This window comes from Heterodontus francisci, chromosome 13 (assembly GCF_036365525.1).
Source record: "Heterodontus francisci isolate sHetFra1 chromosome 13, sHetFra1.hap1, whole genome shotgun sequence".
In the NCBI taxonomy this organism is placed as follows: Eukaryota; Metazoa; Chordata; class Chondrichthyes; order Heterodontiformes; family Heterodontidae; genus Heterodontus; species Heterodontus francisci.
This window is the reverse complement of record NC_090383.1, coordinates 21584194-21603179: the sequence shown is the minus strand read 5'-3', so window position 1 is coordinate 21603179 and position 18986 is coordinate 21584194. Positions and strand designations below refer to the sequence as shown.

Below are 18986 nucleotides of genomic sequence, written 5' to 3'. Positions count from 1 at the left end.
ACCCAATACACAAAGCCAGAAGTGGTTATACCAGTCACGTGACTACTCTGCTAGACAACGTGGAGGGTTTTAAATTGTAGAGACAGTGTTTGAACTGGCAGAACGCAGATTGCTCCTGGACTGAAGAAGACCTCCTGTCTACTTGTCTGCTCTCATCTCTTTTTCATGGAACTCCAAAAAATGACTGAAGACACATGAACCCCAAGAGAGAAAGGTCTCCTACAGTTTACAAGGTTTAAGAAGAATACTGGGCCCCAACGAAAAGCAGGAACTACCTACAATCAAGGACTATACAGTGAGCTAGAAGACCCATAATAAAAATTCTTCAGATATTTCATCAAACTTTTCCACTTTATTTGTTCTGCTCTTCTCTCTCTATTTGCATGTATACATCGTGTATGCATGCTAGTGTGGGCGCGTCGTGTATCTGTAGGCGTCAACCAAATTAGAGTTTAAGTTTAAGTTTAATAAAATTTCACCTTTCTTCTTTAAACCTAAGAAAGCCTGCTTGTGCTCATTTCTTTGCCTTATAATTGGAAAGCAGTGAACAAGGATTCACCAAGGGGGAGCTAAAACACAGTGTGTTTAAAAATAAAACCCTGTTACAGTAAGACCAGGTGAAGGCTGAAAGGGAACCCTAGACCTCTTTCTCACCTGGTCGTAACAGTATCCTCAATGTGAAGACGGGACTTCGTCTCCACAAGGACTGTGCGGTGGTCCCTTCTACCAATATTATCATGGACAGATGCATCTGTGACAGGTAGATTGGTGTGGACGAGGTCAAGTAGGTTTTTCCCTCTTGTTGGTTCCTTCAGCACCTGCCACAAACACAGTCTAGCAGCTATGTCCTTTAGGACTCGCCAGCTCGGTCAGTAGCTGTGCTATCAAGCCACTCTTGGCAATGGACATTGAAGTCCCCACCCAGAGTACATTCTGTGACCTTGCTACCCTCAGTCCTTCTTTCAATTGGTGTGCAACATGAAGAAGCAGTGATTCATCAGCCGAGGTATGGGGGGGGGGGGGGGGGGGGGATGTAGTGCAGTAGGTGGTACTCAGCAGGAGGTTTCCTTGCCCACGTTTGACCTGATGCCATGAGGCATCATGGGGTCCAGAGGCAATGTTGAGGACTCCCAGGGTACCAGCCTCCCAATTGTATACCACTGGGTCTGTCCTGTCAGTGGGACAGTACATACCCAGGGATGGTGATGGTGGTGTCTGGGGCATTGTCAGATATGATTCCATGAGTATGTCTGTGTCAGGTTGTTGCTTGACTAGTCTGTGGGACAACTCTCCCAAGTTTGGCACAAGCCTCCAGATGTTAGTAAGGAGGACTTTGCAGGGTCGATAGGGCTGGGTTGCTGCTATCGTTTCCAGTGCTGGGTGGTCCATCCGGTTTTATTCCTTTTCTTACACTTTGTAGCAGTTTGATACAACTGAGTGGCTTGCTAGGCCATTTAAGAGGGCATTTAAGAGTCAACCACATTGCTGTGGGTCTGGAGTCACATTTAGGCCACAGCAGGTAAGTACGACAGATTTCTTTCCCTAAAGGACATTAGTGAACCAGGTGGGTTTTTACAACAATCGACAATGGTTTTATGGTCACCATTAGACTAGTTTTTAATTCCAGATTTATTAATTGAATTTAAATTTCACCATCAGCTGTGGTGGGATCCGAACCTAATCCCTAGAGCATTAGCCTGGGCCTCTGAATTACTAGTCCAGTGACAGTATCACTGCGCCGCCACCTCCCCAATCTTAAAGTACCCAACCATAGCCTTGTTCTTGTAGCCACAGTGTTGATGTGGCTCACCTAAGTAAACCGCTGGTAATTTGTGACTCCCAAGATGTTGATAGTCAGGGACTTGGTGATGGGATTCTGTTGAAGGTTAGGGGAGATGGTTAAGCCTTGTTGGAGATAGTCATTGCTTGGTATTTGTCTGCCGAGGCATAGATAGGCTTGGTGCCACACGGTTAAAGATGGGAATGTTAATCTGTCTTTACTCTTTTCGGACTCTGTTGGACTATCTACATATTTGCCATATTTTCTGTTTTTTTATTTTCGATGTCCAATGTTATAATTCAGAAAGCCAGTTGGTGAAGGATGATACTGGAGCCAATCTTTATTTACAGAGTGAAGCATATACCTCCTAACTGAACACCCACATAATATCAGGAAGTGGATCTTTATATTTGCTCAAGTAAGACCTCAATTAATGCCTTGCACCTGCATATAATTAAACACAATTGATATACAATTAACATCCAATACATGCAGGTTTCCTTTTTAAAATTTTCAAATGTCATAACTGAAGTCAGCTCCATTCATTAGACCAGTAGATCATTACGTTCTGAAATGTTGATTAATGATGCACTTACTGATCTTCCAAAACTCTATTGATTCAGGAATTGTTCCCTTGGATTGGAAAATTGCTAATGTCACTCCATTATTAAAGAAAGGTAGGAGAGATAAAGTAGGAAATTATTAACCCAGTAGTCTAACATCAGTTCCTTCAAGTAAAAGGTGTTGCTATGGGTACCCGCATGGGTCCTGGTTGTGCCTGACTTTTTGTGGGATATGTCGAACATTCCTTGTTCCAGTTCTACTCAGGCCCCCTGGAATATAAAGGAGTGGAAATTATGCAACAGTTATATAAAGTTATACAAAGACATAATTTAGAGTTCAACTTTCAGCTCTGAGCACCACACCTCAGGAAGGATACCTTGGCCTTGGAGGAGGTGTAGCACAGTTTCACCAGAATGATACCTGGGCTAAAAGGGTTAATTTATTAGCAGAGATTGCATAGACGAGGCTTTTATTCCCTTGCATATAGAAGATTAAGGGGGTTCTGTAATTGAGGTGTGAAGGATCATTAAAGGAATTGATAAGGTAGATAGAAATGATTTTTCTCTGGTGGGAAAGTCCAGAACAAGGGACATCATTTTAAAATTAGAGCTCGGCCATTCAGGGATGATCTCAGGAAACAATTCTTCATTGAAAGAGTAACTGCAATCTGAAACGCTCTCCTCCAAAGAGCTGTTGAGGCTGGTTGAATTGAAATTATGTAAGACTGAAATTTATAGATTTTTGTTGGACAAGGGTATTAACGGTTATGGAATCAAGGCAAGTGGATGGAGTTAAGCTACAGATCAGCCATGGTCTAATTGACTGGGGGAACAGGCTGAAGGGACTGAATGGCCTACTCCTGTTCCTATGTTCCTTTAAAGACAGGTTTGCATGTTTAGACACAGGCTTACTGAACCAGTGATTAGCTTTGATAAATCATTGCCAACTGCCTATTACTACTCCCTTCATGTTTTGTAAATTGTATGTACTTTGGATTGTGCTTAAAAGACTAAAGTAGAGGCGACTTTGTTAGTTTAGCAAATTATTACTTCCCTGTTCCTCGGATATGAAATTAAAACTGAATTATGTCAATGTGATCTTGCATTACACAGGAGTGTGGCATTCTCTTCATGTCTGAATTTTTTATTAACCAGAGATGAAAGAGCCACATGACTAATGGAGGTGTGTCAAATCACAATCCGTCCCCCTCTGAGGCATGTATTTGAATCAAAACAACAGGTAATATCAGGATACTATGCACATTAACATTCAGAAATGAATTGTGTGTGAACATCTAAATGCTGTAGCAACTGTGCACAACTCTACAGCATAAATCAGCCCACGTGCAGAATGCCAACTGGCATAAACCTTGCAATGCCTGTTGCTGATATTAGGGAGCCAGCACTTCACACATTTACCTCCCATTATTTTCTCTTTATCTGTTATCAGAGGTATTTGCCAATTTAAAATGATAACTGGGTGAAGGACTGCTGATAGAATTTTGGGCCACTTCTAACCTTCTTAACCTAGATTATTTCCATCCCTTATATCTTGGGTGACTTACAGAGGGGAGTCCCAATTTCCTATATCTTTGAGTATCTATCCTTGCTTGAGATTTAAGTAAGGAATTGGTAAAGCAAGCCCTGCCTGGTAATTGATTTTAACTAACCTTAGACCTCTATAAGTTATTGTTCCAGTCTTCAAAAGTGTTTTAGGTTTAAAATATCAAGTTAATTAATTTTATTAAAAATAAACAAGCTCTTCAGTAACAGTGATAAAATTCAGTTACATATTAAAGTTACCTTCCTTCCACCTAACCCATCAAATAGACAAAATGCTAATATTACAACTTTAAATGACTTTCAAATACATCCTTTCTTCAAAAGAATTTCAGACTGGAATTCCCTCCCTGAACCTTTCCATCTCTCCACCTTCAACTCTGCCTCAGTTCTTCGACCAACTTATTTGGTCACCCCAGTTAGTATCTCTTTCTTATTTGGCACCTGTTTTTCTCTGATTATGCCTCTGTCAAGTGCCTTGGATTTTTTTTTTACATTAAAGGCACTGTATAAATGATGATGCTTCCTTGAGATTTCTCCAGATCACCTTTTTTTCCATTGGATTTCTCAACTGCCCCCTCATCTGATTTCCAACTGTCCCATTTCCAGGTCAAGGAGAATCAGTTCATTTTTACATCTTGTAGAGCATTACTGGCACTTCCGGGACTTTGAATATCTCAGCTCTCATATTTAACAGGAGCTGTCAATCATGTAACAACTCAACCAATCACACAGCACTGTTCAAGTACAGACTGTTTCTCTCCTTGGCCTAATGAAATGTGCAGCATTTTCTCAGGTTAAGCTTGGTACAGGAATCTGCAGTGCAGTCATTTAAAAAAAAAGACTGCTTATGCAATCTGACTGGATTTAAAGGGACAGCCACAAAATCAAAAACAGACAAAAGTAATGAATTTCTATCACAACCGGATTAAACTAGTGCACAAAACAATGTACAAACATACAAGGTGTTCCCAACATTCATTTCTAGAGTATAACAACCCGATGAATCAGCATTTGGTCACTGGACACTAAATGGAGGTGGTTTCCGAACTTTAAGTAGTTGAATTTGAACCCTGTTATTTAATAAAGAAGAAAGCAAAACTTGCATTTATATAGGCACCATTCACAACCTCAGGAGTCCCCAAAGTGCTTTGCAGCTAACAAAATACTTTTGTAGCGAACACAGCAGCCAATTGTCCACAGCAACGTTCCACAAATAGAAATAAGACAAATGAGCAGATAACCTGCTTTTTAGTGATATAAAAACAGAAAGAGCTGAAAATACTCAGCAGGCCAGGCAGCATCCGTGGAGAGAGAAGCAGAGTTAATGTTTCTGGTCTGTGACCTTTCATCAGAACTGGCAAAGGTTAGAAAAGAATTAGATTTTAAGCAAGTGAAGTGGTGGGGTGGGGGGCTGGTAGTTGGTAGGGAAGAGAACAAAAGGGAAGGTGTGTGATAGGGCAGAGGGGAGGAAAGATTAAGTAACAAAGCTGCAGTGGGACAAAGGCAAAAAGCGTGTTAACACTTGTGGTAAAAGACAAAGCATTAGTCCAGAGGGAGTGTTAATGGCACAGCAATGAGCAAGGCTGTCCACATGAAAAAAATATGCACATGGTTCAAAAATATGTAATATAAAATAAAATTTAAAAAATATATTAAAAAAAGGCCAGTCATGCTCTGAAATTGTTGAACTCAAGGTTGAGTCCGCGAGGCTGTAGAGTGCCTAATCGAAACAGGAACATAGGAGCAGGAGTAGCCCATTCATCCCATTGAGTCTGCCCCGTCATTCAATACAATCATGGCTGATCATCCACTTCAATGCCTTTTTCCCACACTATTCCCATATCCCTGTATGTCATTGCTATTTAGAAATCTGTCAATCTCTACTTTAAACATACTCAATGACTGAGCTTCCACAGGCCTCTGGGGTAGAGAATTCCAAAGATTCACAACCTTCTGAGTAAAGAAATTTCTCCTCAACTCTGTCCTAAGTGGCTTCCCCCTTATTTTGAAATTGTGTCCCCTGGTTCTAGACTCCTCAACCAGGGGAAACATCTTAGCTGCATCTGCCCTGTCTATCCATTTAATTTTTTTTTTCAGGTTTCAATGAGATCACCTCTCATTCTTCGAAACTCTAGAGAATACAGGCCCAGTTTCCCCAATCTCTCTTCATAAGATAGTCCCGCCATCCCGGGAACAAGTCTGGTGAACCTTTGTTGCACTCCCTCTATGACAATAATATTCTTCCTAAGGTAAGGGGACCAAAACTGCACACAGTATTCCAGGTGCGGTCTAACCGAGGTTCTATACAATTAAAGCAAGACTTCTCTACTCCTGCACTCAAATCCTCTTGTGATAAAGGCTAACATACCATTAGCCTTCCTAATTGCTTGCTGCACCTTCATCTTCGTTTTCAGCGACTTACTGGCGAGGACACCCAGGTCATTTGTACATCTACACTTTCTCATCTCTTACCATTTAAGAACTACTCGGCACATCTATTCCTCCTGCTAAAATGGATAACCTCACATCTTTCCACATTATATTCCATCTGCCACGTTCTTACCCACTCACTGAGTCTGTCTAAATCCACTTGAAACCGCTTTGCATCTTCCTCACAACACACATTCCCACCCAGTTTTGTGTCGTCCACGAACTTGGAAATATTACATTTGGATCTGGCGATGCTCATCGAGCATCTTCACTTCTGCTCCCCTGTCAGTATTCTGAAGGGATCGTTCCCTCCCAGCACCCTGGTCCACTCCTCCATCACCCCCAGCACCTCGTCCCCTTCCCACGGCACCTTTCCATGCAATCGCAGGAGGTGTAATACCTACCCTTTTATCTCCTCTCTCCTCACCATCCAAGGCCCCAAACACTCCTTTCAGGTGAAGCAGCGATTTACTTGTACTTCCTTCAATTTAGTATACTGTATTCACTCTTCACAATGCGGACGCCTCTACATTGGAGAGACCAAATGCTGATTGGGTGACTGCTTTGCAGAACACCTCCACTCAGTCCAAAAGCATAACCCCATGCTTCCAGTCGCTTGCCATTTCAACACACCCAGCTGCTCTCATGCCCACATTTCTGTCCTTGGCCTGCTGCAGTGTTCCAGTGAACATCAACGCAAGCTTAAGGAACAGCACCTGATATTTCGATTAGGCACTCTACAGCCTTGCGGACTCAACCTTGAGTTCAACAATTTCAGAGCATGCTGGCCTTTTTTTACATTTTTCTATTTTTTTATTATATTATTTTGTTTTTTTTAACCATGTGCCTGTTTTTTTATGTGGATAGAGCTGCTCATTATTCTGCTATTAACACTCTCTCTGGACTAATGCTTTGTCTTTCACCACAAGCATTAACATGCTCTTTACCTTTGTCCTATGACATCTTTGTTATAGAATCTCTCCTCCCCTCTGCCCTATCACAAAACTTCCCTTTTGTTCTCTTCCCCACCAACCCCTGCAGCCCCCCCCCCCCCCCACCAATGCCACCCCCCCAACCCCACCCGCTTCACTTGCTTAAAACCTAATTCTTTTCTAACCTTTGCCAGTTCTGATGAAAGGTCACAGACCTGAAACGTTAACTTTGCTTCTCTCTCCACAGATGCTGCCAGACCTGATGAATATTTCCAGCACTTTCTGTTTTTATTTCAGATTTCCAGCAGCTGCAGTATTTTGCTTTTGCATTTTAGTGATGTTGGTTTGAGGGAAAAATGTTGGCCAGGACACTGGGAGAACCCCCCTGCTTTTCTTCAAGAGTATTATAGTCCACCTGAGAGGGCAGACAGGCCCTCAGTTTAACATCACATCCTAAAGACAGCATCTCTGATAATGCAGCACTCCCTTAGTACTCCAGGCTGGAGTGTCAGGTTAAATCATGTGCTCCAGTCTTTGGAGTGGGATTTAGTCCTACAATTTTTTGACTTCAAGGTAATGAGCTACAGCTGGCACTGTCTATAATGGTGATGTCATGACACCATGTCATCATTGTCCAGACTAACTCTCTTAATCAAAAGTGTTTCATATCTGTTTTAGGAAACTACGGAGAAAGTGGAATGGAGGCTTTCAAGGAGTTAGCTGCACAGGAGGGACTATGCATTGCACACTCAGGTAAAATCTACAGCAATGCTGGGGAAAAAGTCTTTGACAGACTGCTGAGAAAATTAAGGGAAAGGCTACCTAAAGCGAGAGTTGTTGTCTGCTTCTGTGAGGGGATGACGGTGAGAGGCCTGCTTATGGCAATGAGAAGACTTGGGGTACTGGGAGAGTTTCTACTGATTGGCAGGTAAGTAGACATTTTTCTATGTTTCTGGTACCATTGTGCTATGCTATTATTTATCCCCTTATTATTGCTGTGTGATGGAACTACTAAATATTCTCTTACAATCACAGTGTGACAATGCTACCATATATCTGCTTCGTATTATTATGTCATGATAACCTCATGTCCCCTTGGTATACATCAGGGGAAATTTTAGAAATCAGTGCTCTTCTGTATAGATCACATGAGGGGAGCTCAGGAATTCAGGGCCTGAATTTTGCCACGGGCACCATGACCATGATGCCAGGGCGAAAAGTGAGTCCTGAGCCTGCACTTGCTGGCAGCGAGATCGCCTCGGCGGTTTTACCACGGACGGCCTCCCAACTGCCACCTGTGGGTCCATCGTTCAACTAAGGACGGTGGGCGGGCTCTTCGTGCTGCTGGCCCAATCAGAGGGCAGGCAGCTCGGAAGCCTCATCAGCACCACTGGTAGGAGTGGCCACTGTGAGACATGCAGGAGACCTCCGGAGCTCTGACATGCACGTTTAAAAAAAATTAAAAAATTCAGGGGACCAAGGGTCGGAGAGGAAGATCACTGCGGCCCAAGGGGCTGCCTTCCCTGTGGTCCCTTCTTTGGGCCAGCAAGCCTTCAGCTCCAATGGCTGCCCCAAGCTGCCGCAGAGAGGCTACCTCCGTTAAGCTGGTGGCCTCCCCAGGCAGTGCGGGGTGGGGGTGGGGGTGGGCGTGGGGGCCGCTCCAGCATCAGCAAAATGCTGGTGGCCTTGTAAAATGGCTATTAATAGGGCCTTTAATTATGCTTATTGACTACCCACCTCCTTGGAGCAAGCAGCCATTCCACATCTGATCCCACTGCTGGGAAAATGCCCCGGAGGTGGGACCACATCGGGAGAGCCACCCCGAAGTGGCTTCCTGCTATTTTATCGGCCTCCCGACCTGCCACCCAGGGGCTGGTAAAATTCTTCCCCTGGGGTGTGGTCAATGTGTCCCATCCCATTATTTTCCATTAATTTTCCTACACGACAACAGTGCCCACACTTCACCAGCAATGTTCCCTCTAATTTCTCTGTTGTGCACAGCCCATTTCTTGCACTCCACCGTCCATTTAAGATTTCCACGGAGCCATGCATGCATCTTAAAAGGACTGCTGCTGTATGCAACCTGCTTGTTCCCTGCGTGGGACATTCCCGATTGCTGCACCCGGGCAACTTAGAGGGAACATTGCTCACAAGTATTTCTTTGGTTGTGAAATGCTTTGTGAGATGCCAAAGTCATGAAAGGTGCTATAAAAATGCAAGTTTTTCTTTCACGTCGGCGCAGTGGTTAGCACCGCAGCCTCACTGCTCCAGCGACCCAGGTTCAATTCTGGATACTGCCTGTGTGGAGTTTGCAAGTTCTCCCTGTGTCTGCGTGGGTTTCCTCCAGGTGCTCCGGTTTCCTCCCACCACCAAAAGACTTGCAGGTTGATAGGTAAATTGGCCATTATAAATTGTCTCTAGTAATATAGGGACAGGTGGGGATGTGGTAGGAATATAGGATTAGTATAAATGGGTGGTTGATGGTCGGCACAGACTCGGTGGGCTGAAGGGCCTGTTTCAGTGCTGTATCTCTAAACTAAACTAAATTAGTTCCCTGCCTTCGCTCCCATCTTGGGAAGCTCTGCCCCAGAAACGTTAGTTTGTGAATATTGTCCCATATAGCAGAGAGGTGGCAGTAAGTATTGAGGACCAAACTCCAGTAAAACTTATCTGAAATTGGACCTAGCCATTCCAAACATTTGCTCAATATCAGAAGTTACAGAATGATAATTGGACCTGCTGATTCATTAAAATATTCAATAAGGAAGCTATTCTGCAGCTGGAAAGAAAAATTGCAAGGATTTGGTACTGTATTATAATCATTTATCTTAGCAAATATGCGGATGATAGTTTGGTTTGTAACGATTATGTCAGAATTTAGTGGTATTTCAGTAGCACAATAAGCTGCCCACTTGGTATTGCTGGTGTTGCACCCTCCTTTAAACTCAGGACCTGAGCTCTTCCCATTATCTGGTGTTCACTGCCCACAAGCACTGGGAATAGCTCAGTTAGATACATGTCTAATCTATTTCCTTATCTGGCATTCAGTGGTGATTTGCCTCGAGTTTCTTTGACGTTTAATTTCTTTTTTTCGTTTGCCCCTCCTTTCGGTCGTGCATACTAGTTATTTTCATTGGATTATCACCAGCTTCTGCCTGATAAATTTTGGAACCAGAAGATCGGAGTTTAAGAATTCCAGAGTTGGTTCTGCAGATCAGATTTTCTGAAACCACACTTGGGATTGCACTTTGGGGAATCGTAGCTATTGCCCCCACCCCACCACGAATTTCTTCTTGAGGGGCTCCTGGCGGGTGAGGCTCTCAGTGCATTCAGTGCTATAGGCTTATCATAAAGCAATTCTATTGAAGAGTGAAGAGACTTTGATTCCTCAGGCCGTTGTGTCAATTTTCAGCTGCTTTCAGATTGGCCTTCAGCCATCGGCTCCCAAAGCGCTGCTCTGTTAAAAATAAAGCTAAGAGATGTTTTAAGACTGAGTGCAAAGGCCTGTGATTTGCTTAGTATACCCAATTACCTTCAGAATCTCTGACCATGAGTATTCCACTCCAACGTCAGCACCAATGCTTTCATGATGTCATGATTCAAGATCACTATGTGCCCAGTGTGTGCACCCTGGCCAATATGTTCAGGTTAATCTATATAGATTGGTGTTCTTCACCCACCTCACCTCAGTGTCAGGAGGTCCCAGGTTCAAGTGCCACTCAGAGACTTGAGCACATAATCCAGGTTGACAATTCAGCGCAGCATTGAATGGGTGCTGCACTGCCATAGATGTCGTCATTTGGTTGAGAGGTGAAGCTGAGTGCTGCACTATCCTTTCAGGTGGGTGTGAAAGATTCTGTGGCACTATTATGAAGAAGACACTTTTCTTTTTGCCATCATTTACTCTGTGAAATAACAATAGAGGGAGGAATACAATATTTCCCACACCTCCCCATTCTGACAGCAATTATTACTAAGTTCCTTTATTAAGTTGGCTTTTAAAGGTTTTGATATAACAAAATTTGTTACCCTTAGGAAATATAGATATGATGATTTACTCCCACAGTGGCATGAAATACATCTGTTCCATAGTTATATGGCATGCCTGGGAGCACTGCCGAGAAATAATAATATTTAAAATGCAAGTGCTGAATCAGCCTTGCCACCGAATCATAGAAATTTCTTACGGGTGGGAGCCAGGTAAATGGCCCACAGGCTGTGGCCTGTGCACAAAAAGTAATTTTAGAATGGCAGCCTAAAAATTCAACGAAGCTGTGTCCATTACAGCATAACATGGATGCAAAAGCATCCAAATTGGTGGGCGGATTGTGGTCATGTCTGAGCTGGAACTGGGTCATCTACCATATTGATATAGGCATCAAAAGAGGCATCCAGGACCTGTGTCTGAAATAGGCATTAGGCCCCTGGCACATGCAAGTAAGAGACCTAACGTCCGTTTGCCCACTTTACTTAATCAACTTGCCCTGAACTAACGCCGACTGAGTTGAGTAAATCGAGGTCTAAATATGGCAGTTAATGGAACCACTGCAGGCCACTGCCAAGAAGATATAATTTGTAGAATATACTTACCTGAGATCATCCTAGGCCCAATGCATTTCCAAAGATCATTGCCAACTTCCACATAGACGGCTCCTGATCAACAGTTCCCTCAACTGATTACTGCCAGCCTACTCAGCCCCCATTCTACTGATTGCTTCCCTACCTGCTCCCCTACCAGGACCTACCTGAGGGCCACTGTGGGTGGCGCAAGGGCCCAGGAATTGCAGTCTTCACCAGCAAGCTGCCTGTGGATAACCAGCAGGTGTCCATGTGTAAACCTTAGTTGGAATGGTAGTGTTATGGTTATGTTACCAGTCTAATAATCAGGAAGTCTGGACTACTGAACCGGAGACAAGAGTTCAAGTCCCACTACAGCAATTGCGGAATTTAAATTCAGTTAATTAAATAAACCTGGAAATGAAAAATAAAGCTAATATCAATAAAGATAGCCACAAAACTCCTGGATTGTCATTAAAAGCCCAAATGGTTCACTAATGACCAAAGCAATGTGGTTGACTCTTCCCTCTGAAATGGTGTAACAAGCCACTCAATTGTACCAAACAGCTATGACAAAGGATAAGAAGATTAAAAGTGGACGGACCACCTGGCATCAACCTATGCATCAGATACAGGTATGACAAAAGCACACCAAGCTGAGTTGTCCCTGCAATGTTCTCCCAACTAGCATCGGGGGATTTGTGGCAAAATTTGGAGAGCTGTCCCACAGCCTAGAAAAGCAACAGCCTGATATATTCACACCTTCAGCCAAAGTCCCAAACTCATCCATCACCATCATTGGGTATACCCTGTCCCATCCAGAGGCGGTGGCTCAGTGTTGTACAATCAGGAGGGAGCGGCCCTGGGAGTCCTCAACATCGACACAAAATCCCATGAATTGAAGAAGCATTGAGGGTATCAAAGGCACAGAATGTATTCTGGGTGTGGGACTTCAATGTCCATCACCAAAAGTGGCTCAGTAACACCACTACTGACCGAGCTCGCCAAGTGCCAAAGGACATATTTGTCAAACTGGGCCTGTGACAGGTAGGAGAAAACCAACACAAGAGAAAAACCTACTTGATCTTGTTCTCACTGTTATGTGCCGCAGGTGTATTGCATATGTCCATGACAGTTATTGGTAGAAGTGACCATTGCACAGTCCTTGTGGAAACAAAGTCCTGTCTTCACACTCAAGATATCCTCCATCATGTGATGTGGCCCTACCACTGTGCTAAATGGGATAGATTCAGAACAGATCCATCAGCTCAAAAGTGAGCCTCTATGAGGTGCTGTGGACCATCAGCAGCAGCAGCAAAATTGTATGCCACTACAATCTGTAACTTCATTGTCTAGCATATCCCTCATTCTGCCATTACCATCTAGCCAGGGGATCAAGCTTGGATGAGTGAAGAGCATGCCAGGAGCAGCACTAGGCATACCTGAAAATGAGGTGCCAACCTAGTGAAACTACAACACATGAATGCATTCATGCTAATCGGCAGAGGCAGCATGCTATGATCAGAGCTAACTAATAGGAGCAGGAGACTTCATGAACATCCCCACTCTCAATCATGGGGGAGCCCAGCATGTCAGTGCAAATGACAAGGCTGAAGCATTTGCAACCATCTTCAGCCAGAAGTGCCGAGTGGATGATCCATATCAACCTCCTCCTGAGGTCCCCACCATCACAGAAGCCAGGCTACCACCAATTCAGTTCATTCAGCGTGATATAAAGAAACGGATACGATAAAGTCTATGGGCCCTGACATCATCCCAGCTACAGTGCTGAAGACTTTTTCTCCAGAACTAGCTGTGCCTCTAGCCAAGTTGTTCCAGTACAGTTACAACACTTGTATCTACCCAACAAACTGGAAAATTGCCCAGATATATCCTGACCACAAAAAGCAAGATGAATCCAATCCGGCCAATTGCACACCATCAGTCTATTCTCAATCATCGGCAAAGTGATGGAAGGTGTCATTGACAGTGTTATCAAGTGGCACGTACTCACCGATAACCTGACGCTCAGTTTGGGTTCAATGTGGATCACTTGCTCCAGACCTCAGCCTTGGTCCAAATATGGACAAAAGAACTGAATTCCAAAGGTGAGGTGTGAGTGACTGCCCTTAACAGCAAGGGAGCATTTAACGAGTGTGCCATCAAGGAGCCCTAAATCAATGGGAATAAGGAGGAAAACTCCTCACTGGCTGGAGTCATACTGAGCACAAAGGAAATGAGTTGTGGTTGTTGGAGGCCAGTGTTACGACTGAAGCAGGAGGAGTGCACTGTTTCCTCTTGTTCCACTTCTCCACAGGTCACAACAAATGTTTAAATGTTTACTCAGTGACCAATGTGGTCAATCATAGACTCTATTTTATCCCAGAATAACATACACCAACTAGGTTTCTTTAATGAACAACAGAATTATCCATTTATTATAAAACAAGACTTAACCAGTAATGAAGCAAAGCATTAACACAAAGATTGAAATATGCAAGTTCCCTTTTACCTTAGCCCCTCACACATGCACGCATACACACACACACACCGAAAAAAGGAGATTTTCTTTTTAGAGCTCTGTTACAAAAAAAAGACAAAAAAAATACTTTGGCAAAATACTTGCTAATTCTTGAAGAAAAAAAAGATATGGAAAGATGTCAGATGTCCCTTTTTTGTCTGGCATCTGGGTATATGGTGATGGGTCACTGAATCCTTCTCTGGAGTAATTCGTTCAAGCAGTGTCGAGGATTTATCTGGCAGGTTTTTCCAGCGTCTCAAGAGAAATGCGACAACACGGGCTTCAGGTAGGCCTTTCAGGATGAATGTAGCATCAATTTCTCTTTTCTTACACTTACTTCTAAGAGCTTCTCAAAGAGATGGAAATACTGGCAGGCATTTCAAAGAGATGGAAAAGGCTGAGCTGGGGTGACTGCTCTCCTGGCTGTTTTTTGTCTAACTGCCTTCAAAACAGTTTACAATCCAATACAGTGTCCAAAGCAAAACCAAAAACAATATCTCAAGAGTCAAGCCTCCAGACCTCTATATATTTTGACCTGTCACTTCTCTTTAAACGTCTCCCCAAGGCAAAAAGGCCTTGATGGGTATTTATCTGAAGATAGGTGACTTCCAGTACATGTTGTTTGCAAACAAGACCTCTCAGTCCTTTCAATAACCTCAGTGAAATAAACATTCATGGAATTCTTTTCAGTTTTCTCAAGTAAAACACACGTCCTCAAAATTTAACAAAAAATGGAAGTACTTTCATAACACCAGTCATCTCAGCCCGAGGACATTGCTGCAGGAGTTCCTCAGGAGTAGTGTCTTCAGCTTCCCTCATCCTAAGGTCAGAAGTGGAGCTGTTTACCATTCACAAGTCCTCAGATAATGAAGCAGTCCGTGCCTGCTTACAGCAACATGTGGACAACATTCAGGCTTGGACTGATAAGGGGTAAGTAATATTGGTGCGGTACAAGTGCCAGGCAATGGCCATCTAGAAAAAGTGAGAGTCTAATCACCTCTCCTTGACATTCAATGGCATTGCCATCATCAAATACCCTAACGTCAACATCCTGCAGGTTGCTATTGACCAGAAGCTTAATTGGATGAACCACATAAATACTGAAGATTGGGTATTCTGTGGCGAGTGGCTCCCAAAAGCTTTTTCACCATCTAAATTTGCTGGGATATGTGCAGCTCGAACAACGACTAACGAAGCTTGCATTATCCAGGACAAAGTCATCTGCTTTTTTTTTAAATCCGATCCACCACTTTAAATGTTCAGACCTTCCACCGCTTGTGCAAAGAGGTAGCAATGTGTACTATCTACAAGATGCACAGCAGCAACTTACCAAGGCTTCTTAACTATCCTGACTTGGAAATATATCACCATTGCTAGGTCAAAAACCTGGAACTCCCTCTGTAACAGCACTGTGGAAGCACCTTCGCTGCTCGGACTGCAGCAGAAGGCGGCTCACCACCACCTTCTCAAAGACAATTAAGAATGGGCAGTGACACCCGTGGTGCAGAAATCACACCCTAGGCCCAGGTGCACTGGCATGTCAGCACGAACCAAATTCTAGGCCAAGAACTCAAATTTTGGCATTTTCATCGTACAATCATATGGCACAGAAGGAGGCCATTCAGCTCATTGTGCTTGTACTGACTCTTTAAAAGAACTGTCCAATTATTTCCACTCCCTTGCCCTTTCACAACCTCGGGACATGCAAAGTGCTTCATAGCTAATGTCAGCAGTAGCACTCATGTCTCTGAATCTGAAGGTTGTGGATTCAAATCCCACTCCAGAGGCATAAGCCCAAAAACCTGGGCTCCATTGCTGCACTATTGGAGGTGCTGTCTTTTGGATGAGACATTAAACCAAGGTCCTTCCTGCCCCCTCCGGTGAATGTAAAAGATCCCATGGCAGTATTTCGAAGAAGAATAGGGCAGTTATTCCTGGTGTCCTGGCCAATATTTATCCCACAATCAAAATCACAAAAGCAGGTTATCTGGTCATTATCTCTTTGCTGTTTGTGTGAGTTGTTGTGCGCAAATTAGCTGACACATTTCCTGCATTACAATAGTGACTACACTTCAAAAGTACATCATTGGCTATAAAGCACTTTGGGACATCCTGAGGTCATGAAAGATGCAATATAACTGCACATTTTTCTTTATCTATATTTTTCCTATAGTCCTTTTCAAGTATATACCCATTTCTCCTTTGAAATTTACTATTAAATCTGCTTCCACCACCCTTTCAGGCAGTATATTCTAGATGATAACTTGCTGTGTAAAAAGAAAGTGTCTCCTCTCTGGTTCTTTTGCCAATTATCTTAAATCGGTGTCTTCTGGTTCCAACCCTGCTGCCAGTGGAAACAGTTTCTCTCTATCTACTTTTCAAAACCCTTCATAATTTTGAACACCTCTATTAAATCTCCCTTTAACCTTCTTTGCTCTAAGGAGAACTAGTCCAGCTTCTCCAGTCTCTCCTCATAGCTGAAGTCCCTGATCCCTGGTACCATTCTAGTGAATCTCTTCTGCACCTTCTTCAAGACCTTGATATCCTGTCTAAAGTGTGGTATCCATAACTGGACACAGCACTCCAGCTGAGGCATAACCAGTGATTATTAAAATTTACCATTAACTGTATCTATCCGAGTCACTAGGGCTGAAGGAAGAATTATGTCATCATAAGTCCTTAATTTCTTCAGAACATGCTTGGTATAGAACAACCATTTCACTTAAACTGCCTTTGTCATATTGTTTACAAGCATTCTGCAGCATTCTAAACTTTATTAGTCATATTTATTATGGTTTAAGTTACTGTGTTTAGATATATCAGATGGTAATATTAAAATACTTTTATTGAAGTGTCAGATTGGCCCAGAGTCAGCACTGTTATATCTGACTCAGCAGGTGATGGGTTCCAGTCTCAATCTAGGACTTTACTTTATCTATGTTCAGATGAGTGTAGGGTGTGTAAGTTCTCCATTGATTATCTGATGAGATATTAAACTGAGGCCCCTACTGTCTGTTCAGGTAGGTATTCCATGACATTACTTGAAGAGCAGAGATGTGTCCTGGGTGACTGTTTAACTGATTATTTATTTAACCTGCTGTTTGTGGGAGATTGCTAGGCATGGTTTGATTTGTGCTGCATACTTTTACCCTATGGAAGATCTGATGAGAAGAAGAACAATGGGTGGGGTCGCAGCATATAGCACCTTTCATAACCTCAGAATCTCCCTAAGCATTTTACAGCCAACGAGGTACTTTTGAAGTGTGGTTAATGTAGGAAACACACAGAAAGGTCCCACAAACAGCAATGAGGTAATGATCAGATTATCTGTTTGATGTTGGAGCGCAGCCAAAAATTTAGTAAAAGCATTAATCTGAGGGAGTGCTGCACTGTCGGAGGTGGCATCTTTAGGATGAGACATTAAACCAATGTCCTGGCTGCCCTTTTAGGTGGATGTAAAGGATCCCAGGGCACCGTTCAAAGAAGAGCAGAGGAGTTCTCCTAGCCAATATTTATCCCTCAACCAGCATCAGAAAATCAAAAATAATATATATTTGACTGAACATTGAGTTCAGTAATTTCAGAGCATGACGGGCCCCACATTTTACTTTTACTTTTAGTTATTTTTTCTTTTTTACATTTTTTACAAAAAAATTTTTTTTTATGTTTATTTCATTTCATCTTAGTTTGTTCAGTTTGCTTACCCACTGTTTTTTTTCATGTTTGTACTTGCTGCTGTTCAATCTTCAGTCCATTAACATCCTATATGTACTAATGCTTTGTCTTTCAACACACTATTAACATATTGTTTGCCTTTGCTCCATGACCTTTTGGTCAGCTATGTGGCCTTGTCCAATCTGCACCTTCTCCTTTGTTATCTCTTGCCGCACCCCCACCTCACTTGCTTATAACCTGTGACATTTCTAATATTTGTCAGTTCCGAAGAAGGGTCACTGACCCGAAACGTTAACTCTGCTTCTCTTTCCACAGATGCTGCCAGACCTGCTGAGTGATTCCAGCATTTCTTGTTTTTATTTCAGATTTCCAGCATCCTCAGTATTTTGCTTTTATTTCAGAAAATCAAATTATCTGTTCATTATCTCTTTGCGGTTTGTGGGAGCTTGCTGTGCACAAATTGGCTGCTGTCGTTTCCTACATTACAACAGTGATTACACTTCCAAAGCACTTTAGGAGTTCCTGAAAAGCACTATTGTTGCAAGTCTTTTCTACTGTGTAGCCAGTGGATTTGTGATGCTAAAATTTAATCGCACATGATAAACAGATTCCACCAATCCAATGAATGAGTAAAACAAATGAAAACACTTCAGAATTGACTAATGTGGCACAGTAGTTACAACTTCATGAACATGGTTGACAATTTCCTTATCTGACTCTGCAAATTCTTGAGTCATAGAGTCATCTATGGTACAGAAGGAGGCCAGTCAGCCCATCGAGTCCATGCCAGCTCTCTGTGGAGCTATCCAGTCAGTCCCACTCCCCTGTTCGATCCCCATAGACCTGCAAGTTTATTTCCTTCAACTGGCCCATCAAATTTACTTTTGAAGTAATTAATTATCTCTGCTTCCACCACCCGCGTGTGCAGCGAGTTCCAGGTCATTACCAGTCGTTGCGTAAAAAAT

General features: G+C 43.0%; 1 protein-coding gene across 1 annotated transcript in view; it reads left to right on the top strand.

Annotated features, from left to right (window-relative positions):
* LOC137376683 (metabotropic glutamate receptor 1-like) overlaps positions 1 to 18986 on the top strand; it is a 260920-nt gene that overhangs the window by 44406 nt on the left and 197528 nt on the right. The window contains exon 2 of the mRNA XM_068045656.1: positions 7947 to 8196. Coding sequence (XP_067901757.1) covers positions 7947 to 8196 — 250 coding nt within the window. The remainder of the gene's footprint in view (positions 1 to 7946; positions 8197 to 18986) is intronic.